General features: G+C 40.0%; 2 protein-coding genes across 4 annotated transcripts; both read right to left on the reverse strand.

Moving 5' to 3' along the window:
* Positions 1-862: 862 nt before the first annotated feature.
* On the reverse strand, positions 863-4,149 carry LOC122662639. Of its 3 annotated transcripts, none has more exons than XM_043858333.1 (2): positions 1,997-4,149; positions 863-982 (listed from the first exon to the last, which is right to left on the reverse strand). In XM_043858333.1, the coding sequence occupies exon 1, from the start codon at positions 4,003-4,005 to the stop codon at positions 2,014-2,016; it is 1,992 nt and encodes a 663-aa protein (XP_043714268.1). In that variant the 5' UTR covers positions 4,006-4,149; the 3' UTR covers positions 863-982; positions 1,997-2,013. The 3 variants fall into 3 exon arrangements, with proteins under 3 accessions (XP_043714268.1, XP_043714270.1, XP_043714269.1); XM_043858335.1 differs by lacking the exon at positions 863-982 and adding an exon at positions 1,166-1,202 and having other exon boundaries at positions 2,010-4,149; XM_043858334.1 differs by lacking the exon at positions 863-982 and adding an exon at positions 1,171-1,190 and having other exon boundaries at positions 1,999-4,149.
* A 22,768-nt stretch (positions 4,150-26,917) lies between these two features.
* LOC122662805 (chaperone protein dnaJ 11, chloroplastic-like) lies at positions 26,918-27,253 on the reverse strand. The gene has a single exon (XM_043858520.1). The coding sequence runs from the start codon at positions 27,251-27,253 to the stop codon at positions 26,918-26,920; it is 336 nt and encodes a 111-aa protein (XP_043714455.1).
* Positions 27,254-27,502: the final 249 nt, after the last annotated feature.

Here is a 27,502-nt window from a genome sequence, read left to right on the forward strand (position 1 = left end):
GGATCAGGCCCAATGCATATCTATTTTCATCAAATACATAGGGAAAGCTAGAAATGGGCCATAAGCAAAATTCTTTGTGACTGTTTGGGGGAGGTGGGGGGGAATGCCTTCACAGGGGTCCCAGAAAAGGGAAGCCACATGGCAAAATTATTATCTCCAATTTTGTTCTTTGGATGGACAGGACAAACACAGCATTAGATTCTTGAATGCTTTGTTTTATCATTTGGCCAGCTTGAATTGGGCTGAGCTTGACATGCAGGTTAGACTTTGGGTCCTAGTTATCTAAAAAATTTTAGCCCATCCAACATGCCACGTGACAACTAGTTGACATGCCATGTAACAAACTGTGTAAAAGAATGAGTTTTTGATCATCTAGAAAGTAAATATTAAAAACACCTCATATATGAAAATTTCTTAGCTCTAGAGTTTGTTTTAGGTATCCTACATTTTATATTCAATGACAATAAAGAAATTTTATAGATTAAATATTTAATTTTCTTATTAACACCCCTTAAGGTTTCAAATAATTTGTAAATGATCCATTTTTAACTTCCAGAGATGAATCAACCACCAGTCACTCTCCAAGTTCACAACTTGGTTTCTGAGAACAAACCAGAGAGGTCATCCAAATGAATCTGCAACTAAGCTCGTTTGTTGAGCACTCCATGGTTGGAATGAGGTTCACAAGTGCGTTGGGGCTCAAAATGTTTTAAGCCCAAAACTCATCTTTGCCCTTCATGCTTTTCCAAACCAAATCAAATTATGATCAGAACAAAATTCCATTCAGGTTCTCAGAAGTCAGAAAGCTACTTTCTTGGCACATTTCCCCTTCATGTGATGATGATCTCCACTCTTACAGAGGGGACCCTTCTGCAGACTCGTTCAACCATGACATGAGCATGGAAGTGAAAAAATCAATGCATTATACTATTAAACCACAGAGAGGGAAACCCCTTCCACCTCTACGTACTTCCTCACTGGTTCCCCTATAGACTAAGCCAAACGATCACCAGGTCTCAGCCACAGACACCTAACAGACGTTACAGAAACCTAAATGTATAACAAACTCTAGAAAACCAAAAGAGAGAAGAAGAGGGAACTTTGATGTTATGGGTTTCTTTTTGACGACCCAGAAACCTAAATGCATATACACTCCATGAGAAGTGACAAAAAACAATTACAATCTTATACTTTGTGTACGGGTGTCAAACGGTGTGGTTCTGGTTATTCGGTTCGGTTGCAGTGCGGTTTACATTTTGATAAAGGTGAAATCAAAATCGAACTAGATAGGAATCAGCCAAAATTAGAATCGTTTTGCATACGATCTGGTTTTACCTGTTTCTATTTGGTTTTTGTTATCCGATTCACAACTGGTTTACATGCGGTTTGTGTAGTGTTGTTTGGGGAAACAGTAATGAAGACAACCTTGGTTTTCAAGGCCTTTATATTCCTGTGTTTCCCCATTCTTTTCCGGTGTCCCTCACTCATCATATTTCCTATGCTTATGTAATAAAAATAAAAAACTTTTCATCTTCACCCGTCTTTTTCTTTTTCTATTCTTTGTTTTTCAATTTTTTTTTTCTTCTCCATTCTCATATGATGAACAAACTATTTCTTTTATTAAAAAATAGAATTTTATTAATCCATTTTAATATCGTCCATAATTTTCAATTCATACTTAAATAAATATAATATATAGTTAACCCATGGAAGTTTAATTATTTTATGTTTCATGTTGATGTAATAACTATATTTATTAAATTAATTATATGTTATTAATTAATCCAATTGATGCATGGGATAGTATTAAAGTAAGAGGTATCCATTTCTATTTGGTTTTTCCGATTTTTTATTCGGTTTAGTACCGTGGCTTTGCGGAGAAAATCAAAACCGAACCAGAAAGAGAACCTATAAAATCAAAACCGGATCATTTTTCTGCGGTGGAGTTTAGTTCGATCGTAAACGATGAGTTTCGATTCCATTTTGACATCCGTTAACTTTGTGCACATTGAATCAATGGAATCCCCTTGAACCTCTGGATTGGTAGAGTTCCAACCTACCTTTGGCTTCCGGCAATAATGTGTCAACAGTGGGATCTTGCATCATGTACCCCTGCTTCGAAGCCCATTCGAGCACTGTAAGGACCTCCGCTTGCGCAAGTGCCTCGCTATCGGGGACATGCAACGCAATGTAGCTTAACAGAACCAATGCCGGTATCTGCACAATCTGTTCGCTAAAATACACAAGCTGAATTAGATGCTTCGCCCCTCCTGCGTTGATTATGGCCTTACAGTGGTCAACATGTAGGTAATTCTCAGTGCAGGCAAACTTAGTGAGGGCAATGGCAGCCTCCCTAGAAACATCCCCTTCTCTATCATCAAGCAATAGCACCAGTGGTCCAATTATCCTCGTCTCTGTGGCTCGGAAAGTCCTTGCCAAGTTGCCCATGGCCGTGACGCTGGGTACGAGGAGGTCCGAATCGGCCTTCTGTACGATGCTCAGTAACTGGTCGAAGACGGCCTTGGCGGCAGGGGAATTGGGCTTGAATGCAGACCGTCTAAGGTCAGCGTCTTGCTCTGCCACAGCAGTGATCTCCATCAACGCCATAGCTGAATTGTATTGGACCTCGTCTGGGCCCTTCTCCAAGAGGACCGCAAAGCAGAGGAGCGCTCTGGACTCGGTGATGCTCCGGCAAATGGCAGAATTTCCCTTGGCAAGGTGCCAAAGAGCTTTCGCTGCCATGGCCTTCAAATTGGCCTTGATGGTCGGGTCTTCAAATTCCCTCCCTTTAATGCTACCCCCGACCAGAGTGCCGTGTTGAAGGTGATGCTGTTGATGATGGCGATTTTGTTTCGAATTTTTGACGTGGTTGCTTTGGTGACTGTTGTTGGCAATGTTACCGGGCGGTTGGGGTGGCTTCGATACGTTTCTCGCAGCCATGGTGTTTGTGACCACATTAAGCATCTGGTTGGGCTGTTGGCGACCCATTGGATGAGAGATCTGACTCTCGTCTTCATTGGGTTGGTGACTGTTAGTGGCGGAGGGGCTGCCGTTGGCGTTGGGATTAGGATTATTACTAGCCATTAGGACCGAATGGATGGACATGGGCGCAGCTTTGTTACTGGTCACGGCATATTTACTGTGTTCTTGAATGGTCTCGAAGGCGAGATGGCTAACGAGCAGCCGAATTATATTGTTCTGGGCGAAAAGGTCCTGGCATTTAGGGTGATGAGCAGCGAGCTCAGACACAGCCCAGGCCACCATGGCCTGAACCTTCATGGGACCGTCTTTGAGGATTTTCGCAAACACTGAGCAGACACCAGCGTGCATCATATGCTCAACGCTTTCCGGGTCACGGCTGAGGAGGCCAATCGCACGGGCAGCGTTCTCCTGGCCTTCAAATTTTCCATCTTTCACCAACTTCAGGAGGGGCATCACCCCTCCTTCCTCGATTATGAGCTTACCATATCGGTCATTGTCGCGGGCGAGAGAGACGAGGGAAGCGGCGGCGTCGGACCTGTCCTCTAGGGATCCAGTGTAGAGAGTAGCGATCTGTTCCCAGATGAGGCAGAGGATGGGCTCATTGGCAGCGATAGGGGGAAGGCCCAGGTACTCATCGTCACGGTCGCCTGCGGACGCAGAAACACGGAGGAGCCAGGAGACATCACCAATGGAGTTTTCGAGATGGGATGACATCTTCTTGAAGGCAGCAGCGGGTATGATGGTGAAGACGCGCTTCATGAGGCCATTGCCGCGGCACTTGAAGACTAGGGCGAGGGCCTTGTCCAGGACCTGCTCTGTGTCGTCGATGATGCGGCGAGTTGGGCGCTCATAGAGGTCGTTGCTGGCACGGGCGGCCTGGCGGAGGAGGGCCGCGAGTTTCTCGGTTTTGGATTTAAGCTCCGCGCACTCTTGCTTGAAAGAATAGACATCATCGGCAGCCTTGGTCACATGGTCCGCCAATTGGATCGGCTTTGCCAGGATCTGCTTCACGATGTCAGCCATGGCCACAATGGACACAAACTCCCAAGGTGTTCGAAGATCAAATCAATATCAGATCAATCCAAAAAGGTTGTGGCACCCCTCCCCAAGGACAAAAAGATAGAAAGGGAATTCACATAAAAAAAAAACAAAAAGGAAGAATGAATGAAAGAGGAAGACGAGGAAGAAAGGAGAGATGGGTGTCTCTCTCTCCCTCTCTTGCTGAGGGATCGTGGTATCTATATATAGCCGTTACTTCTTCTTCCTCTTCTTCTTGTTTCCTGAGAGACGGGAGAAATAAGAGAATGGATGTATTATGCTTAAAGATTGAGAAAAAACAGTAGAGGGGTCTCCATAAAAGCTCAGAATTTGATGTCTTTCCAATTTCCAGGGTCAAGAAAGTGGTGGTGGTGCTGGTGGCGGCGGTTATGTTTAGGGGTTTGGGTGCCCCCCTGAGTCTGAGAGGGAGGAGAGGGGGGGGGGGGGGGGGGGTTGGGTCTATGGGTGGTGGCTGTGAGTCGACGGGGCTTTTAAGTGGTCAAACGCGTTTTCCTCTTCCCTCCTCTACCCTTTTATTTTTTAACCCCCACACCTCACTTTGCCATTTCCAAGTCTGAAGTTTCACACAACCTTTCCTAATGCTGTAATAATAACGTAATTAATAAAAAAGGTAATCACAATACCAACCATTACTTTTTAACACACTGCTTATGGCTTAAGCAACTTTAATTACCTTTCACTTCCCATAAGGCCATTAAAGATTTTGGACATCTCAGGAAGGGTACATGGATCAAGTGGCTGGACCAACTCTTCTGTCTAATCCGACGGTCACTATGGAAATCATGGTGATCAATCACATGATCTTGACTCTTGGTTTACATTAAGATGATGGAATCTTCTTCAATCTGAGGTTTTGTCTTTTCCTTTATTCTTTTTCCATCAATGAGAAAATTGGGTATCAATTATCAAAAGGTCTCCTTATGTTGTAGTTACATACAAAGACATAACCCTGAAGAGAACAAAAAGATAATTTTGCTTTTCTTAGTTCTTGTATGAATACTGAATAGAGTATAGGAGAAAGAATCCACCAAGCCTAAACAATCCATTCTAGTTTCAGAGTCTATTATTGAGGCCCCACATGATATCCTAATGGTTATATACTCTTTCAACCATCAGCTGGCATTGCCCTCTTTGAAAGACTTAAAATATGTAGCCACTTTTCAGTGGGACACCACTGAATTAGTGACCTTTCTGATGCTTGAAAATGGATCAGATTGTGATCTTTCCCCCCAAATGATCCAAATCTTGAAGTGACAGAAAGGGGAAAACCATAAAACTAAAAAAATTGTGGCCCAAACCCAAGTGATTGATGATGAATTATAATGTTTTAATCATAATAATTAACCGTTGGATTTGGATCTAATCTACCCTTCTTTGTGTCTGTAACTATCTTGTGTTCACCTGATCACCACCCTAACCCAAGATGAGAGATCTATTGGATGTTTGCTTCATATGTTACCCCACTCTTAGACCCATCTCAACCATCATTATATCTTTGGGGCCTTGTCAGCTGTATTACTAGTTATCTTTAACCTGTAATATTTTGTACCTGTGCTTCTTGAAAACCAAAGAGACTTGACATAAAGATCGAATAATAGGTGAGGGGTTGGTATTAGTCATCAGTGTTTAACCTTTAAATCACTCGAATCATCATCACCCAACCCTTTTCTCCACTATTTCTTTAAGATTCAATTTATAATAATAACAAGTAATTGGCTTGAGCAACTCTGAAGAGCTACTAGTTCTTCTTCTTGGATTCAAAGATAATCTCCACGGAGAAACCTATATATAAAATAGTCTTTAACGATCTATCTCCATATATCTTCAAAACGTCCGAAAAATACTATTAGATCGTCCATTTCAATTGATCATACTTAGATGAATTTTGTCCGTGTATGTATATTTAACTATTCATGACAGAGACCAGACCCACACTATAACTTTTAAAAGATTATTCTTATTCAAGCAGATTTCAGTCATTCAGAAAAAGGTTAGTCAGAATAAATATCAAACACCTGGTGCGCAAACAGATGATGTCACTCCTCACGAACATCGAAGGCGCCGTCTCCACTCTCCAGCCACACACATTTATTATAGCACTAAAGTCCAAGCAACGTAGCTAACGATCTATCCATCTTAACTTTCCCTTATCAAACGTGGCTGGTTCTAAACGTAGGGAGCAGATATGCTTAACCGTAATAACAGGAATAACTGTGGCGTTTATGGACCCTTTTCGAACCCAATTCCTCCTCCCTGTAGGGTTCACAGCTTATCGATCTCACCTATGACCTAACACGATCCTTTGGAGTGTCGGTAAACCCAGAAGAAGAAGACAAAGACGAGAAGATGAATGAAACTTGAATGAGAAAGAAGTGGGGGTGTTTTTTTTTATTTTTTTTTTCCTTTAATTTGGTGCCATTAATTTAAAAAAGTGGCTACAGAGATAATTAGGAAACGTGACCATAGAATAGAATAAAAGAGTCTTCAGATTCAGAATAAGAAGGATCATCGATGACATTAACAGTTAGGTATTGGGAGCTATGTATGTTTTTTAGGTAGATGATGAAGAGGAGTTAGTTTATTGGCTTTCATTAGTTGTCACCATGTTGAAATTTTTGAAGTGCACCTCACGATCGATCGATCGGAGATTCCGGGATTAACACAAGAATGGCAAAATTAGTTTATTCGTTAATTAATCAAGGTTTAGAGCGGTATAGACATGCACTGGGAAATCACATACTAGGGTGTTAACTGGGAGAAGGGTGTTAAACATTCTGGTTTCGATTAAACGGTTTGGTTCGGTTCACTGTTTAATTAAATGACCTTGATTGTGAAACTATAATTGAATCATTTATTAAATGGTTTCATGGTTTCGTTTTAAATGCTTCGATTTGGTTCGATAAACGATTTTTGTTTGATTTTGACAATTTATGTGTAAGTTAAACGGTTTATTTAGTTAAATGATTCGGCTCGATTCAAACTGTTTAACTAAACAGCCTCAATTTTGAAATCATAACCGAACCATTTATTACACGGGTTCGATTTGATTTTGACACACAGTTCTAAGCGATCGGGTCCTAATCTGTTTTCACTTTTTTTGTTTGTCACTACTAATTGTTAATGGTTGAGAGATGATTCTGGACCTCTGGTTCCTAAACATACAACCAATCAAATGTCCATTTATAAGCGTATAAATAATTAATTGGGCAAGAGATCGTTGCTTGGTCGTGTAGCTCTTGCACCAGCACATGGGCCAATGAGAGTGGGTTGGGCTCACGTTCACGTACGTGAGCGTACGAGAACGGCGGTGAGCCGTTCATATGGAATCCACTCCATCTGGGTCCCACAAAGTGGATTCCATCTTAGCGACTATGAGTCGTTCTCATACGTTCACGAACGTGAACATGATCCTATCTCAATGAGAGTGTGCGTAGGGGCATCGACATGAATAGATTTTTTGATTTCACAGTGGGCATGGTGGTAACTTTACACACTCCTATGTTTGGGCGCTAGAGCCATGTGACCAAACAACCTTTTTTTCCCCTTAATTAAATATAACTTCCTCAGCAAACGAAAACATGAACCCTAATTCCTCAGCCTCCCTCTATCATAAACCTTTTATATATCATCTTTTCTCAATCCCAGCGGTTCCAGTTCTTCTGGTTCTCGGACAAAAAACCTCTCCTATTAGCGGTCGGTTCAAATACTTAAAATATAGAACAATTCCAAGTAGGGGTGTCAATTCTAAACCCACATCGATAGGACCGAACTGTCCCAATCGGTTTAAGCCCAAAACCAGCCCAACATGTTAGCTAAACATGTCGTTCATGGTGCAAGGGCATAGACCAACGGGGCGCCCGATACACATTTAGGCCCGTTTATGAACAGTTTGGTTTACTCCAATTACCACTCAAATTCCCTATTTTATCCTAAACTTACCTTTTCTCAATCTCCTTAACTAATTTATTTTCTCGCATTATGTAAACTATATATAAAAGACTATGGGCCAAGTAAAAACATAGAATTGAAATTGAATATTAATTCACTGTGAAGTTGATGGGTCAAAAATATATGAAATACATAATAAATGCCATTTATATTGTTCAAAATACCATCATATGTATGTCTATTGAAATTGAGACTCATAGAGCTCCAAATGCATTGAGGTTTACTTATTTAACCGTTAGCCTAGTGAGAAACATTCTATCAAGTAAGTTCTTGTTTCATCCCAAAGAATTTAATCTCGATAAGAACTATATGGACTAAACTTGCATAGCCTGATTATAGTCCATTTAGTCTGAGTGTGTTTATAGGTACGTCTAGCTTGTTTAGTACGAGCCCGATTATAGACCGGTACCCGACCGACTGTTTTTATATTAGGACCATGCCTAGCCTACAACGACCGATTAGTTAAACAGGTCGGTCATGGTGGGGACCCTAAAGTGGGAGGGAACAATTAGGCCCAATCGAAACTGACTCACACTGATTGATTAACACCCTTAATTCCAATAGACTATTGGATGAGACCGTAATCGTTTTTAGTGGGTCAATTTTGGCAACTTATTTTCTAGAAAATTAAATGGAAAAAGGTTAACTTTCCATGGGGCGGGGTGGTCATTTTACGTCCGGCTGTGTTTGGGCGTAGGCACACGGTATAGCGCACGACCGAGTGGCGTTCCTTTTCCCTTTATTAAAAAATAAAAAAAGGCGAAGGTTGGGGTCCTGGGGACACCGCTAACTTTCATGGAGCTAGTGGCTCAACTAATGTGGGGCTGGGATGGGAGGGGAAGGGGGATATTTTCATAGGGGTGAGGAGAGAGGCAGACACAGTGCTGGCACAACACTAGCATGCCCAACCTAATGATCAACAAGTCGAATAGCACAATGGACTTCCTAATGAGTTAGGTTTCTTTTATTTTCTTACCCTAATTCTGTTCATGACCATAACCATCGTGGCTACAACTTTCTACCCATAGTTTCACGTTGTGCAATTTCCCCTATATGGGGTTAAACTCGTAATTTCAGTCGTAGAATCCGGTGTTGAAGTCCGAAAAAACACTTGAAATTAGTTTATTGGAAAAAGAACTCCGTTTGAGAGTGTGTAGCCTACATTTTGATACATGGGGTGAAATGACCACCCTGCCCCCCATGAAATGCACAAATGACACTTTGTTTGATGCCCCTTACACGTGCAGAAGTCATGCTCTCGTGCAGAGAACACTTCTCCTTAACTTATTTACATCTTTGAACTATGGAGGGTATTAGGTTAAATCGAAAGATTCAGCATGTAACGACATACAGTCCAACTGTTGGATGCCTCATTGGACACTCATTGGGTGATATACCTTCCAAGAAGAGGAGCCCAGTCCTAAATCAAAACAACTAGAGACACAAGAGTAATATTAGAGAGGATTTTACCTCAAATACTCTTCTTCAAGCTCACACACCCCTTTTTATTTTTTGGGTAGAAGAACCTCATTACACCTTGGAAGTCTTCGAATTGTAGAATTTGTTTTGGTTTAGAGATTTATATGTCTCTTTCCTTTGACAGAGTAAAAGATCCTCGAAGATATAGGTAACTAGAAAACATAATAATTGCCTGGCATTTTGAGCCATATTGAGGTCAGTATTGGCAACCAACCCTTTTGAATAGGTTGTACACCTTGGGGTTTAGTCACATGGTTGATTTAAGGTCTCATTTCAATCATATGAACCATCATATGTTAAGTTTCATTTTACCCTTGTATCTTCAACAACTAAATAAACTTCCACAAAAAATTTTGAACCACTCTTTTAAGTTTTATAATCTTGTGAGATTGGGTTGAAATTTATCATGTACTAATATGGACAATATGTATGCAAATTTTGAGGACCAATGGAATTGTCATCTGATAGATATTTCAGCTATCAAGACAAGAACCGAGTTGTTTACATCGAAACTATGAAACCATTTAATAAATGGTTTGGTTTTGGTTTTAAAATTGTAACCGTTTAATTAAACAGTTTAAATCGAATCAAACCGTTTAATCATTGGTAAATTGTATAGAAAATCATTTAAACTGAAACAAATATTAGTAATATGTAATGACAATAATTAACCACTAGCACCTTTAGACAATAAGTTGTTGCTTAATTTTAAAACAATGAAATTCAAACATGGATTGGTAGAAGTGTGTATGTGGAATTTATAATAAAATAATTGGGTTAGATTATTTACCAAAAAAAAAAAATTTGGATTAGATTCATTCAAATACATTAGCATACTAACATTCAATGTTTCTATGAATATTTTTGCTTCTCTAAGGATTATAATCATGTCCTTTTTAATGTGTCTTATTGAGTACATCCAACAAGCATTTAATTCAGTGTAAAACAGGTAAACTATTTAAAATCATTTAGAGCCGATAAATCGAAACCATTTATTAAATGGTTTTGGTTTCAATAACTAAAATAATTTAATAAAACGATTCAGTTATGGTTTCACCTAAAAATCCTTGCACTAAATCGAACTGAATCAATTAAATTGAAATCAAACCATTTAAAACCCTTAGGCAATATGACAGATTGTGAAGATTTACCATGCATGATGAAGCCTAGGAAAGACCCTATTAAAAAATGGGATTAAAAACATAAACTAGTCCAACGCTTAGACACAAAAATCGTCTAACCATCTTATAAAATGACCACATTACCCCCATGAAAAGACAAAAATCCTATTATAAATGTAACACTTCGATATCTATAGTGAAGCCTAGGAGGAGGGGGAGGGGGTGGTTGTTGTATAGACCAAAACGGTAAGACTAGGGATTGTACAAGTGGAATAAATTATGGGGCCCATAAGATAAAGGGTAATGTTTCACGTGAGAGGTTTGAACTGAGTTATCCCATCCCATCAATCTTACATCGGCGGAAGCTGAGTACTATCACTACTATGTACAGGCTGAGCCCACAAATATTGGTACAGCGATTAGATTCTCACACAAATTAACCCACATATTAAAAGCAAGAAAGCAAAAGAGTACTTGTATTCATATTGACCCTTCCAGACCCACTTGTGGCCTTTTTCATTCATCTCTGATCTCTTGATTTCTGGGACCCATTTATTCCCCCATCCATGGTGAAGAGAGAAGATATGTCCCTTGGATAAAAGGGGAAAAATCAGAGTAAAGAATGACACGGGGCGAGAGAACGCAGACAGCGGGAGGGTATTTTGGAAACATACTAAAATCTTATAGGGGTTTGTGAACCTTAAGATGGTCGGGGAACCCTCCTCTATGGGTAGAGGGAAACTTAATTCTTTAGTATCTGAAGTTACAAAGGGTAATAAAAACATTTTCACACTGTCCACTTGATGTATTCTCTCGCCCTAAAACAAAATTTATAACTTATAAGGAAAACAATTTTCTGTCTGAGAGTGTGGCCTACGTCAGCAATTCCATGTGTCTATCTTTCTCCTCTTTTAAACAAGGGGGCAGAACTGTCTTTTTATATGAGGAGGAGAGATAGACTTATGGGAGTGCTAGCGTAGGCCACACTCCTGGATAGAGTTCTTTTTTCCCAACTTTTAAACACATGAAAATATTGTGTAGTGTATCTTTCTTTATCTTTGTCTGACTAAAAGAAGATATAGGTTAGGAGCACTAATCCATGAATGATGCTTATTGTATGGGTAGGGTTCAAAATTCATGAAAGAGGAACAAAATAAATATGCTTTCAATCTATTTTACTGAAAACTATGAGAGTACACTTTGTAACATATTTGCCAAAATGACTTTTGCAGTTCACGGGCTCCAATTTTTTTTTTCTTTTTTAATTTCTTGAGACCGATCATATATGCTCCAATCTATGAGACTTTATATAACAATTTCTGATCCAAGAACAAATGCTAGTTAGGTATGTTAATGGGCCAGGCTAAGTTTTTTAGCCCGGTTTTCTATGAGGGCTAGAATTTGCAGGCATCGTTAGTCTCCAATAGTCCTGGCTTGGGCTTGAAAATAAGGTCTATTTGGGCCTGCGCTATTAGATATGTTCTTAAAACTTAAATATGAAGTCAACATCTGATGGTCCACTTGCAAGATTAGTTTTTAACACTTCAAGCCCAGTTCAAAACCATGTTCTGAATTAGATGAATGGTCCAGTTTATGAAGGGCCTATTATATTGCTAGACCAGTCTGCCATGGCAAACATGTATGCATTTACATGAATTCTCATCTGAGAACATCCTCAAATCTGACCTTCAGTATGTGCTCATCTGGAATGAAAATAGCCATAGCTAACAGTGGAATCGAGTGATCGAGTCTCGGCAGATGTTGATCGGGATTACCAATGTGTATGATTCAGTTTATTATACCGTGATTTAAATTCTAAAACCAAAGTCTTAACGTTCATGGATCATTTACCAGGGAGTTGGAAAAAAGAAAGAAAAGAAAAGATCTATAAAAAGCATGGGCTGGATAGTTTTAGGTCCAAACTGGAGGTGAAATTGGGCCTCTTTGTTTTTGGTGTGCCCAATTTTCAACCGCGCCCAGTTCAAGGCTAGACCTACTTACGTCTAAGGTCTGCCCAGCCCAGCCCAGTTAAAGTTAAAACTTAAAATATTAAGACCAACAGTTTACCAAATCATAATCATTGCACATGGCTGTGAGAAATGATTGTCGCACACCAATGGAAAGGCAGAAATACCTGGTGTGGTAGTCATTCGCACATCCCTGTGTCTGGGTTATAAGGACCGTGCACTGCATGCGATTAGGTAGCGTTCTCTTTCACTATTTATATTTTTTATTAGAATTGAAATTCTGGGGTTCGAGTTATTTAATCTAATAAGACTGACCCGAGAAATCAAAATCGATTGGATCAATTATTAATAGGGAAAATTACACTACGATCTCCTGAGGTTTGTCCTAAATATAGAGTGATCCCCTGTGTTTCTAAATTACACAGGCGCATCCTCTGAGTTGATGGTGTTAAATAATACAATATAAAATACCAACTTTGCCCTCTTCATTAACCAAAAACTGTTAAATAATACAATTTAAAGGACAAAAAACCCCTTAACAAGTAACAAAATGACGAGTTGAGTCCCGTCTTCTTCAATCGACCAAAGCAGAGGGCTTTGACCATGTTCGCTGCCCACATGGGTGACGGCTATGGTGGCTTCCATGCCGCTAGCCACGGTGTCCACTTCTGTTGTCGGCCAATGCTGGTGACCCCCACCCCCACTTTTTTTTGGTTGTAAAACGCAGGTGGGAGCTAAACTCCTTGCCGCTCCAACTGGTGGTCGGTTGGTAAAATGGAACAGTTAGGATGAAAGCTGATTTAAAACCCTCAACTTCTCTGGTGACCATTTTTCAGGACGAATTCCATCACAGATATCAGAACTCGTTGATTTGGTTTCTCTTGATCTTTCTTTTAACCGTTTTAAGGGCCAAATCCTATCTGAAATCTCACCGCTGACCAAACCGGTTTTCCTTGACCTCTCTGAGAACTCCCAACTTGACATAATGAAATCCCTAATTTGAGGGCATTATTATTTGTTCATCAAAATCTATCATCTAGCTTGAGAGAATTGCGTCTTGATTGGGTGAACTTTTCAATTCCAAAAAATAGGGATTGGTGTCATCACTTATCGTCTGCACCCCTTAGCCTTCGTGTGTTGTCAATGATGAATTGTTTACTTACAGGCCCCTTGGATGCATCGATCTCACACCTTCGGTTCCTCTCGGAGCTCTACCTTGATTAGAACGAAGATCTCACTTCCTCGGTACCAAGTTCTTTGGTGAACCTCACTTCTTTGACTGTCGTTAGTCTCTGGTATTGTGGATTCCACGGATATTTTCTAGCAATGTCTTCCTTTTACCTAACTTGATGCTGATTCACTTATTTGTTAATCCTCTCCTCTTAGGAATCAATCAATAATGAACTGGTTGACTCTGAACTCAAGGGTTGATGATAGGCACAAGACCAACAGTGGTTCCAGAGTTCAATCTCATGGCAGGGGAACTGGTTGGGGGCATGAATCTAGGTTTTAAATCGCCCTAGGGAGGCAATCTAATCCCTGCCGCTGCAACTGATGGTCGGTTGGTAAAACGCAGGTAGGAGCTAAACTCACTGTCGCTGCAAGAGTGCTAAAACCCTAAACCCTCTTTCTGATTCGAGTAACAGGGGAAAGGGGTGGGAAAGGGGTGTGAAGTTAGGGATGCCCTATGGGCAAAATGGCAAGCTCACATCCCATTAGGTGTATATTAGTCATTTGAAGGCAAACTTTATCAACATTGTAACACCTAACCAACGGAGTGGAGCTGACTGTAACAACTAACCTAAACTCAGGAGGTGTGGCTGTATAATTTAGAAATACAGAGGGTCGCTCTTTATTTAGGACAAACCTCAGGGGTCACAATGTAATTTTCCCTTATTAATAAGTCACTTTCGATCCTAGCCATTAGGTGATATTTATTTTGAAACTGGAACAGAACCGAAATAACGGTTTGAACCAATTATGAGGGTTTGGGTTTTTCACTCTCATTTAACTCTGTTGGGCCTCTTACCAAAAAAACAAAAAAACTGTTGGGCCAAGCATACTGGTTTTATTTCTAATTTTTTTATCATAGATTAAATATGGGCCGAGTATATGAACTCAGAATCTCTCTCTGTGGGATTTAATTAGTTTGCATGTCGGTCTTCGGATCAATTAAGGACCGGTAGAAAATTGTTCAACCAAAACCAATTGGAGAAACGAGACCGAAAGATTAATTATTAAATGGTTTTGGTACTAAGTCATGGAATCGCTTCAATAAAAGGTCGGTTTTAGATTGGTTCCTCATGGAACCAGGGCTGATTAGACCCAGGCTTAAACCTCTTGGAACCGCCCGATTCACACCCGTATGTGGACATGTTTGTTTTAATGTGGGACCTTGAATGTGTCTTCATATACCATTAGACTATCTTCGCCTAATAGTATAAGCCTTTAGGTAAGGCCTAACAACAACAATTCAACTTTATCCCAAATAAATGGGATCGACTATAAGGTTTTAGAATTCATGTTAAAGGGTTTGGAAAGGGTTTTATCTAGTGCCGAGTGTCAACTTGATGCATCAACGGCTATTTTTAACTATATATGGACTTGCGAAGACGGCAAGCACAATTTTGCTCCCCCTTTTCAAGAAAAATTAGATAGTAAAGACATGTAAACTTCTTCATCAAGATCATCCTGGAAGGAAAAAAAAAACATTATTTTGACATCCATCTAAAAAGAGGTCAACCTTTAATGGAAGCAATGGCAAGGAGGCATCGCACAATAATTGATTTGGCAATAGGGGAACATGTTTCTTTGTAATTAACACCTTCAACTTGAGTAAAGCTTTTAGCAACCAACCAAACATCAGATTATTCAATGGAATCATCAACGTGGTATTTAATTGTGTACGACCACTTACATCGAACAACCTCCTTACTAAGGGTCTTTTTGGTATCATTTTTCATTTTTTTTTTTGGCCTATTTAAAAAAAATCATTACTGAAAATCGTTTGATCAAAAAATAAAAACTGTTTGGTAACTACTAAACACAATGGATTATAGAATAAAAAATGAGTTTGGTTACTATTATGTGTAAATAATTTATATATATTTTAGTAGTAGGTAAAGAAATTCTCCCATCACCTATCTTCATTCCCAAATCAACTCTAAACCGTAAGGGATGGGGATTCTTCTCCTTAAAGTGATCGAACTCATCAAAATAGACACATATTGATGCGAAACTTCAGGGTAAGGTCGATCACTCAAGGACATATTGATCTCAACCAACAACACCTTGATCCAGCAGCTTTAGATTTAACAAAAATCTCTAAAACATGAACCAGCAGTAGTTGGAGGTTCAATCATGGTTCCAGCGTGAAGTCTCTTGACAAGAGGGTTGAATAGGGCTGAGGCTCTATAAATTTGGGTCGTCCTAAGGGATTGTTTTGCCTCTTAGAATTTCAGACCGATTGAACAGAGATTCGAAGAGTTCTAACTAGTTCTTCCCGAACCAATATTGTTAGGAACAGGGAAAATAGCAGTAATGCAGAGAGAAAAATATTGAATATGAGAAGGAAGGTAGGAGAGAGAGAGAGAGCTACCCAAAGAAGTTGCCGCAATGCGGAGAAATCGTAGGAGACAGAGGAGTGAGTGATGAGAGATGAGAGAAAGAACGGGAGACAGATATGCAGGATGAGGGTTTTAGGCAAATAGGTTTTATAAAGTACTTTTACAGTTTTAACCCCAAAACCTAACATTAAAAAACACGTGACATTAAAGTTGAGTGAAAAACATGAGCAAAAATGTTTTTGGTGAAAATCCATAATAGACTCTATTATCCTTTTGGGGGTGTTTTCATTCATTTTAAATAGAAACAAGTTTCAAAAGTGATACCAAACACATGAAAAAGATGAAAAAATTGTTAAAATATAAAAATAAAGAATGATACGAAAAAGGCCCTAGGAGGAAGTGGTTGCAAGTCTAATTTTGATTAAGATCAAGGGCCTTGATTTCGACGATCATAGCATCACACCATTTAGGATTGTGGGAAGCCTTAGTAAATGTATGGACTTCAAAATTAGTAGAAATATTGGACAAAAAAGTAGGATGTGCAGGAAGGAATGCAGAATAGGAAAGATAATAACTAATAGGTAGATGGAGAAGAAGCAAGAAATGAATTGTTATAATGATAGTCTTGAAGGCGAGTACAACGACAAAGATGGGACACAAAAATGTCAATGGAACATGAGGGAGATAAAAGTGTTGAAGAAAAAAGTGGTGGCATGGAGAGGAAGAGGAGACGATGCTGAATCATCAATAACAGAGAAAGGAAGGATAGGTGGAGGAGAAGTGGATGGAGGTGGGAGGAAATGGAAGATAAGGGAGATAGAAGTGCTGATTAAGCTTTTGGGTCGGACCCCAAGTTAAGGGTGCAATTTTGGCCTGGCAAGCTTCAGCCCGCCTTGAGCCCCACAAGGCTTGGGCTGAGATTTCCAGCCTGCATGGTTGGCCAGACTCGGCCTAAGATTGGGCCGGGCTTGGGCTAAGGCCTTGGGTTATTCCCACATAGAGTTCCCTTCCCCCCCCCCCTCTTTTATATGCAACTATTCTTTCTAGTATTGAATTAACAGTTCCTCTCATTATATTGGGGAAAAAAAATCTATAGTTAATTAATAAAGATTCTAATTGACCTATGTTTGATATCACATATCCAATTTTAGACCTAAACTCAATCATATACCATTAGCATTTCTTTATGTTTTTCCAGCCATCTATTTTAATTTAATTATATTTTAAAAGTTTCCATTTTTCTACTAGATTTTCAAATCTTATTTTGCAGCACTTCACCTATTTCATTCGGGAAGAAATACCACGGGCTAGATCTTGAGTTGTCAAGGCAAGCTTTCCTAAGTGGGCCGTCTAGAAAATGCCTTCCACAATGGAAAGAATTTTCTTGAATAGGCACCCCAAAGCAGGCTTTTCTTGGCAGCCCCTGAACTGCCCGGCCAATATTATTGGATGTTCATCCTCTCTCTCTCTCTCTCTCTCTCTCTCTCTCTCTAAAGTCCCAAGTACTCCAATTTGTGGTCTTTGCAACTCCATCAAACTCTTTGTTGAAAAACTGAAACCTAACACAATGCAGAAAAGAATGGAAATAGCAAACAACAATCACAATAAACATAAGGATTTACATGCATTCGACAAGATTGCCTACGTCCACGGTGAGATGAGATCTGTTTCACTATCAATGGAAAATAAGGTTATAGTTGCTCTCAAATCTCTCTCAAATTGTGTTTTAGAGAAAGAATCATCGCTACATATTTATAGCGAAACCTTTTATAGAAATTTTATCGAAATACTCATATAGTCTTTAAAAACCAAGCAACAGAATACAAGATATCATACCCCCAACAACTACTATCATCTAATCCAACCACTTAAAACATAAAATTAATTGTGAAACTCTAAACCATGACACCTTTAAATGTAAACCTAAATCTAACTCCCTCCCTTCCAAATGAATGAATTCCCATTTGTAAATGATTATATTGAAACATACCATGAATGATCGCTAGAAAATGAAATATCTAGTTCACAATTTCTGGAGTTGTAGGATCATTAGAATTGACTTCAGCAAGTTTTCAGAGTTACAATGTTGACAAAATATGAGAAAGGAGGGTAGTTGATAGATCAAATGAATTTAGAAAGTAAGCCAAGATGTACTCTAATTGCAGGTTTAAAGGCAAGGGTTTATGAAAATAGATGAAATTAATTTAGAAATCATATATGATGATACTGTAAACGGCAATCCAAAGATTCAAAATTCAAATATTTTGAATAAGTCAGTGGACGTTGGAGAGGTCCCATCGTCTAAGAGTTATCTTAATCCTACAAAGTAGGAGTTTGTTAAGTGTAATTCAAACTAAGATACGTGTACTTGTATTACTAAACCGTTGGAGATAAACAATATATATACACCACCCTATCACATAAAATGATAAGGTGAAACACTTTCAAATTCAAACTTGATCTTTATCTCCTTCTTTATCTCAGCCTAATCGTTTTAACTTGGTATCAGTCGCCAAAAGACCAACGTCATCTTCTCCGATGGCCAACTCGACAACTCTACCACTTCAGGTAACACCATCACTACCCACAACAACATCATCGCTCCAACAAATCTTATCTCTCTTCTCCCGTGAAATTGGATAGAAACAATTACCTTCTCTCGGAAATCCCAATTCCTACCTTTGCTTCATGCCCATGATTTATTCGGCTATGTCGATGGTAGCACTCCCGCTCCACCGAAAACTCTTCCTCTCTCTCTCGAATCCTTATCTTCAAGTGCCTACTACCAACGCTTATCTCACTGGAGAAAGCAAGACCAAATTATTCTCTCTTGGATAATATCGCCCTTAACCGAGACTGCGTTGGCCCGATTATCGGTCTCACTACCTCACATGCGCTTGGAGCACTCTAGAACGCATTTATACATCCCAATCACAAGCAAGAATAATGCAGCTCAAATATCAATTGCTTCAAACCAAGAGAGGGACCCTATCAATGGTCGAGTACCTTCGGCGAATCAAGAATCTAGTTGACAACCTTGCGGTGCTGCAAACCCAGTCTCGGACTCGGATGTGATTTCGAGTATTTTGCGAGGACTCGGGCCTCGAATATGAGTCGCTTGCGGCGTCCATCACCACCAGACTTGAGCCATTGCCACCGGATGATTTCACCGGTATGTTGCTCAGCCAGGAAATCCTTCGTGACCAGCGTTCCACTCACCTCGACCTTCCAACGGTCGAAGCTAATGTTCTCGCCAAGAGTTCCAATACTTCTACGACTCGTGGTCGTGGCTATAGCAATTCAACTTCAAGGGGCGTGGCTATAGGAACTACAACAATGCAGCCGTAGCAGAATTATCAACCAAATGCAACTCAAACCAATGCACAAGCAAGTGGCGTCCGGGATGCCAAATATGCCACCGGACTAACCACACCGCACCCACCGCTACAATCGATATAATCCAAATTATCATGCTCCAACTACACCGGCTCAAACCGAAGCCTTGGCCACTCCCTCGCCACGTTCGATGGGGCATGGTACCCGCACTCGGGTGCAACTCACCACATTACCCTCGATATGGCTAACCTCGGTGTTTGTTCTCCATACGGGAACCGACCAAGTAAGGGTCGGCAATGGGGCAGGTTTGCGAATACAAAACACCTGGCACTTCCCATATTGCATCTAATTTGAGAAATCTTTCATTAAATGATGTTTTACATGTGCCTCGCATCACTAAAAACCTGTTATCGGTGAGTAAATTTACAGAGATAATGATGTTATACTGAATTTCACCCAAATTGCTGCTATGTGAAGGATCCGCGCACGGGGATCACTCTACTCAAAGGGCGATTAAAGATGGGTTGTATCGTCTTCCTCATCCATCATCATCAAGTCTACAACCATCAATAAATATTGGAGAACGAGTTTCTAAGTCTGTGTGGCATGACGATTAGGGCACCCTTCCTCCAAGTGCATGGATTTCTTACTTCAAGAGATCCTCTACCGTTTAGGCATCTTCGGCTTCCCAATTTTGTGTTTCCTGTCAAATGGGAAAGGCCCATAAATTACCTTTTGCTACAAATAATTCGGTGACCTCATCTCCATTCGAGCTTGTTCACTTGGATATTTGGGGACCTACACCATCTCCTTCTAAGCATGGTTTTCAATATTATATTTCATTCATTGATGATTTTAGCATTCACATGGGTGTTTCCTATTATAGCACGCTCAAGCGTTATCTGTTTTCTTGCAATTCAATGCTCATATTGAGAATTTTTTCAAACATAAGCTAAAAATTTTTCAATCGGATGGAGCCGAGAATATCAATCCTTTGACAAGTTTTTCAAAGCAAAAGGCATAGTTCACCAATATTCATGCCCTCATACATCGAGAACAAAATGGAAGGGCGGACGAAAGCATCGTCATATTGTAGAAATGGGCCTCACTCTTACGGCCCGTAGCTCGGTTCCCCTAACCTTTTGGGATTCAGCTTTTGAGACTGCAACATTTCCATCAACCGATTACCCACTCCAGTTTTGGGAAACAAGTCACCATTCGGTGTTGTTTGGCAAAGATCTCGATATACGCTGCTTCGCACCTTTGGTAGTGCTTGCTACCCATGGCCGAGACCATACAATAAGCATAAGTTGCGATAGGATGCTCAATGTGTCTTCCTTGGATACAAGCAATAGTCACAAGGGGTACAAATGTTTTGACCCATCAATTGGGAGAACCTACATCTCTCGCCATGTCACATTTGATGAAACATGCTTCCCTCTCGCCATCAAGGCTCAACTTCATAAACCACTTGGATCCAACACGGTGAACCCACTCATTGTCACCACCGACAACATCATTTCAACCAACCACCAAAATTCCATCTTACATTTACCAATTCCTTTAAACACCGAACCCAATATTCAACCCATTAGCAATCCTATCTACAACCAACCTACACCAGAGACCACATGGCCCAACCACAAAACTCAGGCCCACCAACACTAAGTCCACCAAGCTCAAGTCCAACGACCCATAGTTCACCAAATCCAAGTCCACCAAACCCAAGTCCAACGAACCCACCACCAGCCCACCATTCAATGGTAACTCGGCGGTTTGGGGTTATTAAACCAGTTCAAAAGCTAAACCTACTTGCAACTAAGTATCCCATCACCACGGCCTACCTAGCTGAATCCCAACCCACAGAGACCGAACCCACATGCTACACAATGGCCAACAAAGAATCCAAGTGGAGACAAGCTATGAGTGAAGAGTTTGATGCCCTTTTAAAAAATGGCACATGGCAATTAGTAGCTCATCATCCATCAATGAATGTGGTTGGCAACAAGTGGGTGTACCGCATCAAGAGAAACTCGATGGATCAATTTCACGCTACAAAGCACGCCTCGTAGCAAAAGGCTTTCACCAGGAAGGACTTGACTATTTTGACACATTGATCCAGTTGTTAAGCCAAATACAATTGGACGTTGTCTGTGTGCAATATCCAATGGATGGGTGCTAAAACAACTTGATGTTCAAAATGCCTTTCTCAATGGGGCGTTAGAAGAAAAGGTTTACATGACTCAACCTCAAGGATTTGTAGACAAGGAGTTTCCGAATCATGTGTGTCACTTGAAGCGTGCACTATATGGGCTTAAACAAGCTCCTAAAGCATGGTCCACCGGACTAGGGACGTTTTTGGTCTCCATTGGGTTCCATCATTCCTCTTCAGATACAAGACTCTATGTTCGCCGGTCCCAACACCACCTTGTTTATTTACTTGGTGTATGTGGATGACATAATTGTGACGGGCTCAAGCTTGCGGGTTGTGCAAGATTTAATTCGACAAGTTGGCATGGAATTTGCTATCAAAGAATTGGGAGACTTAACCTTCTTCCTTGGAATTGAGGCGTCCAAATTCAACAGGGCTACATCTGTGCTGAGACCAAGTACACCTTAGACCTTCTTCATTGGGCCAACATGGAAGCAGCTAAACCAATGCCCACACCGAGTTCTACAGTTGCGCTAACTCCAGGATCACGGGTAGGATTTGAGAATCCAAGCCTTTATAGGAGTATTGTGGGGGCATTGTAGTACCTAACCCTAACAAGACCTGACATAGCTTTTTCGGTCAATAGGGTATGTCAGTTCATGCACAGCCCTACCAATGAGCATTGGGCAGCAGTCAAAAGAATACTCCGATATCTCAAAGACACGGTAGACATGGGCATTCAACTCAAGCCGTCCAATACCCAACAACTCCATGCGTATACGAGCCGACCGGGCTGGTTGTCCATATGACAGCGCTCAACGAGTGGATATTGCATTTACTTGGGTGACAACTTGGTCTCTTGGAGCTCCAAGAAGCAACATATGTAGCAAGGTCCTCCACGGAGTCGGAGTATAAAGGGCTTGCCAACACACTGCAGAATTATTATGGCTGCGCCAACTCCCGTGTGATCTTGGAATACAATCCTCAAGCACCACCATCATCGTGACAACATTGGCGCCACGTACCTAGCGGCCAACCCATTGTTCCATGCACGAACGAAACACATTGAGATTGACTACCACTTTGTGAGAGAGCAAGTGGCATCCAAACAAGTATGTGTTCGGTTCATGCCTAGCCAAGATCAGCTTGCCGACGTACTAACAAAAGGGCTACTAGGACCACGGTTCAAATTATTGAGAGCCAAGCTCACCGTCTGTGCCCGACGGATTCACTTGAGGGGGTGTGTAAACGGCAATCCAAAGATTCAAAATTCAAATATTTTGAATAAGTCAGTGGACGTTGGAGAGGTCCCATCGTCTAAGAGTTATCTTAATCCTACAAAGTAGGAGTTTGTTAAGTGTAATTCAAACTAAGATACGTGTACTTGTATTACTAAACCGTTGGAGATAAACAATATATATACACCTCCCTATCACATAAAATGATAAGGTGAAACACTTTCAAATTCAAACTTGATCTTTATCTCCTTCTTTATCTCAGCCTAATCGTTTTAACTACTTTCTTTATTTGTGCATTAATCTGCTCCTTTCCGTGCATGTTTCTACCATTGTTTGTATTTTTCTTGTGTATATAAGCCAAACTCTAATAATACATTTTTTTTATAGGAGAAAGTTTTTTCTCCACCCACGTTTTCTTCTTCAACCACTACTATGATCTCATCATTACTTTCCTTATTGACGAAGAAGGTCTGAAATATCTTCTTTTTTTTTTTTCTCTTTTTCTTAATTAATTTTCTACGAGTTCCACCCAAACTTCAAAACTCATGAGTGACGAAAGTATAGATCAAATGAATTTAGAAAGTAGGCCAAGATGTACTCTAATTGCAGGTTTAAAGGCAAGGGTTTATGAAAATAGATCAAATTAATTTAGAAATCATATATGATGATACTTTCTTTATTTGTGTATTAATCTGCTCCTTTTCGTGCATGTTTCTTCCATTATTTGTATTTTTCTTGTGTATATAAGCCAAACTTTAATAATACATTTTTTTTATATGAGAAAATTTTTTCTTCACCCAAGTTTTCCTCTTTAACCACTACTATGATCTCATCATTACTTTCCTTATTAACAAGAAGGTCTGAAATATCTTTTTTTCCCCCTCTTTTTCTTAATTATTATTCTACGAGTTCCACCCAAACTTCAAAACTCATGAGTGACAAAAGTCTCTATTCATCATGGATGACAAAAAATGTAATCCTTTTAAATACAATGTCATTTGAAATATTTTTAAAAAAATTTTGTTTTGTTTTTTTAGAGGTAATTAAAGAATTATTATCTCTACCAGGAAAAAATCATAGAATTATTGTTGTTGTTATTTGATGGAATATAAAAGGGTGATAATGAGGGGGGGGGGGGGGGGGGGGAGTGTGGAAGCCATCCGCCCCACAATCCCCAAGGATTCCGACGAATAGATAGAATCTTCTTATCTCTCAAAAGAATTCCTTTCAAATTGAACCTTCTTATCTCATATATCCAAACAAACGAGCCTAAATAGTTAAAATGGAGAAAGATTCCTACACTTTCTTGTACAAATTCTGTTATTCCCTTCTCACATAATAAACATTGGGACGCACACTAACACCTCTCTGTCCTATTCTGACCATATGGGCCCTATATTGATGATATCATTTTCCAACTCTTCATTGGTTGTACTATGTAGATTTCTTCTTACTCTGTGCCCTTGTAAGAAACCCTTTGTCATAGTTAAATCTACTAGGCATGGGTAATCAATAGCATGACTTTATTTTGGTGGTGTTTAGAATAATCTCATATCGATCAAACTTGAGAAATTAAATGTCTTGATATATTTGTTGATGCATGGGTAATCAGTAGCATGACTTTATTTTGGTGGTGTTTAGAATAATCTCATATCGATCAAACTTGAGAAATTAAATGTCTTGATATATTTGTTGATCATCTTCACCTAATAATTCAAGTTTTTGAGTTGGACTTCTTTAAATAGATCTCAACACCCTTAAACACCTTTTCAAGGATTGAGTTGTCCATAATCAAAACCATCCTACAAAGGCCTAATTGACAATTTAATTCTAACGTAAGTAATGGAATTTTACCCTTTTTTTTCCTTATAAAAAGAATGCTTAATAAATTTTACAAAAGTAATCAAGTTCTCTATTAGTATTATTATTATTTTTTTCATTTTCTAACACATTAAAAGGAAAAAAGAAATAAGTTATATTTAAAAAAAAAAAAACCCATCAAGAGGATTTATATCCAAAAACGCATTGCATATAGAAAACTTTAGTATCATTCAATAATAACCATTATATAAAACTGCTGCGAGAGTTGAAAACACCCTAGCATTTGTTAGTATTAGCTTTAGAATTGAGTTTTCCTTGAATCACAGTGAATGGAAATTCATTCACTACAGGGCTTCAGATGTACGTGGGAGGGTATTTTAGAGAACATATGAAAACCTTATAGGGAGTTATGGACCCTAGGATGGTGTGGTGAAGGAAAACTTTTTCCTTTAAAATATCAGAATTTTCTGATTAATGTGGCATTATGAGTACTACAAAACATGCTCTTAAATCATTATATCTTAGGGCTTAATATTGACACTTGCCTATATTTCTTGCTTTTTGAAACCTAAAGTTCATAATGAAAAGATAAGACATAAGGTTAGGCAAAAGCTGAAGGGTTGCATGTCCAAGAGAAAGAGTTTGGTGGAAAAAACACATGCTGGGCAATTCCTCCCTTATAAGTCACTTGAAAGTCCAAACACAAAAAGAGGATGGGGTGGGGAATGGATGATTAGGTATTGATTATAGTTTTTAGAAATGCTTAAAAGATTGAGATTAGCTAGATGAACTAATATTAATAAAGCAATAAAGGACCAATGAGATCGTTAAAAGAAACTGATAACGAAGTAAAACCGATTGAACCGATAACTATCATTTTCGATGAATGGTAACTAAAATAGGTCGATAAATGGTAAGAAAAACGGGTCGAGTATTTGTAGAAGAAGAAGTTCGAGGTTGCTCAAGCCTCCCCTCCGAGATGGGACCCATGAGCTCCTAAAATTAATGACTTCTGTAGTCAAAAGATGATAGGGTTGTTGTTAGTCCGACTTAGAACACTTTTGCAAATGAAGGAGATGTTGGTTCCGATTGGAAATTAAATCCTCTGCAATACATAGCGGGGCGGCGGTGCACATCGAACGGCATAGCAGAGACCATGTGGGCCATGTGTGCCATGTGGCCTTTGCTGTACCGTCGAATGTACACTGCAGCCCCGCCGGTACTACAGAAGATCCTAGTCCTTTCGATTGTGTTTCAGGCTACAACTCTCCTATGGGGAACTTCTGTCTAATCTAGTCAACAATACTCTAGGAGATCCAAGGTCGGATGGCATTATTTCAGTCATTATTGATAAACTTATTGGTCCAATTTGGATCTAACCCAACTTATGTAAGAAAACGATTAAAACTCACAATTTGACACCCTTAACTAGTACTTTCCGTGTCTAGAGCAGGTGCAACATGCGCTGCACGACTGGGTGGCATTCTCTTCCACGCCACCCACCCCAAAAAAAAAAAATAAAATTAGAAGGTACATCGGGTTGGAGCCTTAGGGTTGGGAACAGACTTATTTTATTGGAGTTCAGGAATTTCAAGCAATTTTTCACACTTTCACCAATAACTCTGCGCTGGGGCTTGTTCGTTCTCTTTCTGAGAGAATGTCTCCCACTTTCTTTTGCATTCAAACGATGAGAAGTGAAGTGAATGGGGAAAAAAACAAAAGCAAGCACGAGTGAATTACACAAAAGACTAGGGTTTGAATCAATCTTCAAGAACAGAGATATCCTTATCTATTTATATTTTTACAATGGGTCGAAAGATAAACAATAATTTTTTTTAAAAAAAAAAAAATTGAATTTGAGGAGAGAAATGAATCATTTTCCTTTTTCGCACCTGTGGCGCTTAATAGTCAATGTCCATGACCTGTCCAATCCGGCCATCCCTCCGTGCCTGAGCTCTGAACTCTTAATTGCCGATTAGCGCCCCCAACCAACCCCCCACCGTTCAGGCCATGGAGATCTCGGCGCTGCCACATCCGAAAATCGCCATTAAGGGATCTGAAAACGATTTCTCATATCAAGATCGCTCCTTGAAAATCGGTGCTTCATCTTTAAGTACTTTGTCCGACACTACCAGAAGACTATTTCATTTCTCTTAGTAATTTCTTCAACTACATAACAGAAAGATCTCTCCGTATGTATAAAGGGACACAGGGGGAAGAAAGACCCCCCAGCAATCAAGACAAATGTCTACCAGCACTGATCGGTCTCCCAATTCCGGCAAGTATAGCCAGAAAATCTAGACATAGAAGACGCCGCGTAAACAGAGGTAGACGACGGAGATCTATAAATTGGTTGCCTGCTGAAGAGGTCTCGATCGTAATCAGCGCGCTTCTGAGGATCGGCAAGCGTGGAATAGGCGGCGTGGATCTTAATGAACTCATTGGCGGATGTGTCTTTCCGATCTGTCGCTACCGTATCGGGATGACAAACACGCGCCAACCGACGATACGCCGCCTTGATCTCCTGACAGGTAGCGCCCCTTTGTATACCAAGCACCTCATAAAGGGATGCCGGCGAAGCCATGTTGGAAGAATAGAGGTGAGTTGACCTGGTCTTCTCAGCCGAGGTGTGGGTGGCGGCGACGCGAGGTGATCGGAATCTGAGACAAGACGTAGGAGGAGGAGGATAAAAGGTAGTATTGTTGGAGGGGAGTTTTTTGCCGAAAAAACAGGGAGAGGATCCCAGAGAAGAAGCTGTGGATGCGGGTACCATTTGATAAGTGATATAGTAGAAGAGGATGGTTCGGTGTAGGAGACGTGCAGTTGTATTACA

The sequence above is a fragment of the Telopea speciosissima genome, chromosome 5 (genome assembly GCF_018873765.1).
Source record: "Telopea speciosissima isolate NSW1024214 ecotype Mountain lineage chromosome 5, Tspe_v1, whole genome shotgun sequence".
NCBI classification, from domain to species: domain Eukaryota; kingdom Viridiplantae; phylum Streptophyta; class Magnoliopsida; order Proteales; family Proteaceae; genus Telopea; species Telopea speciosissima.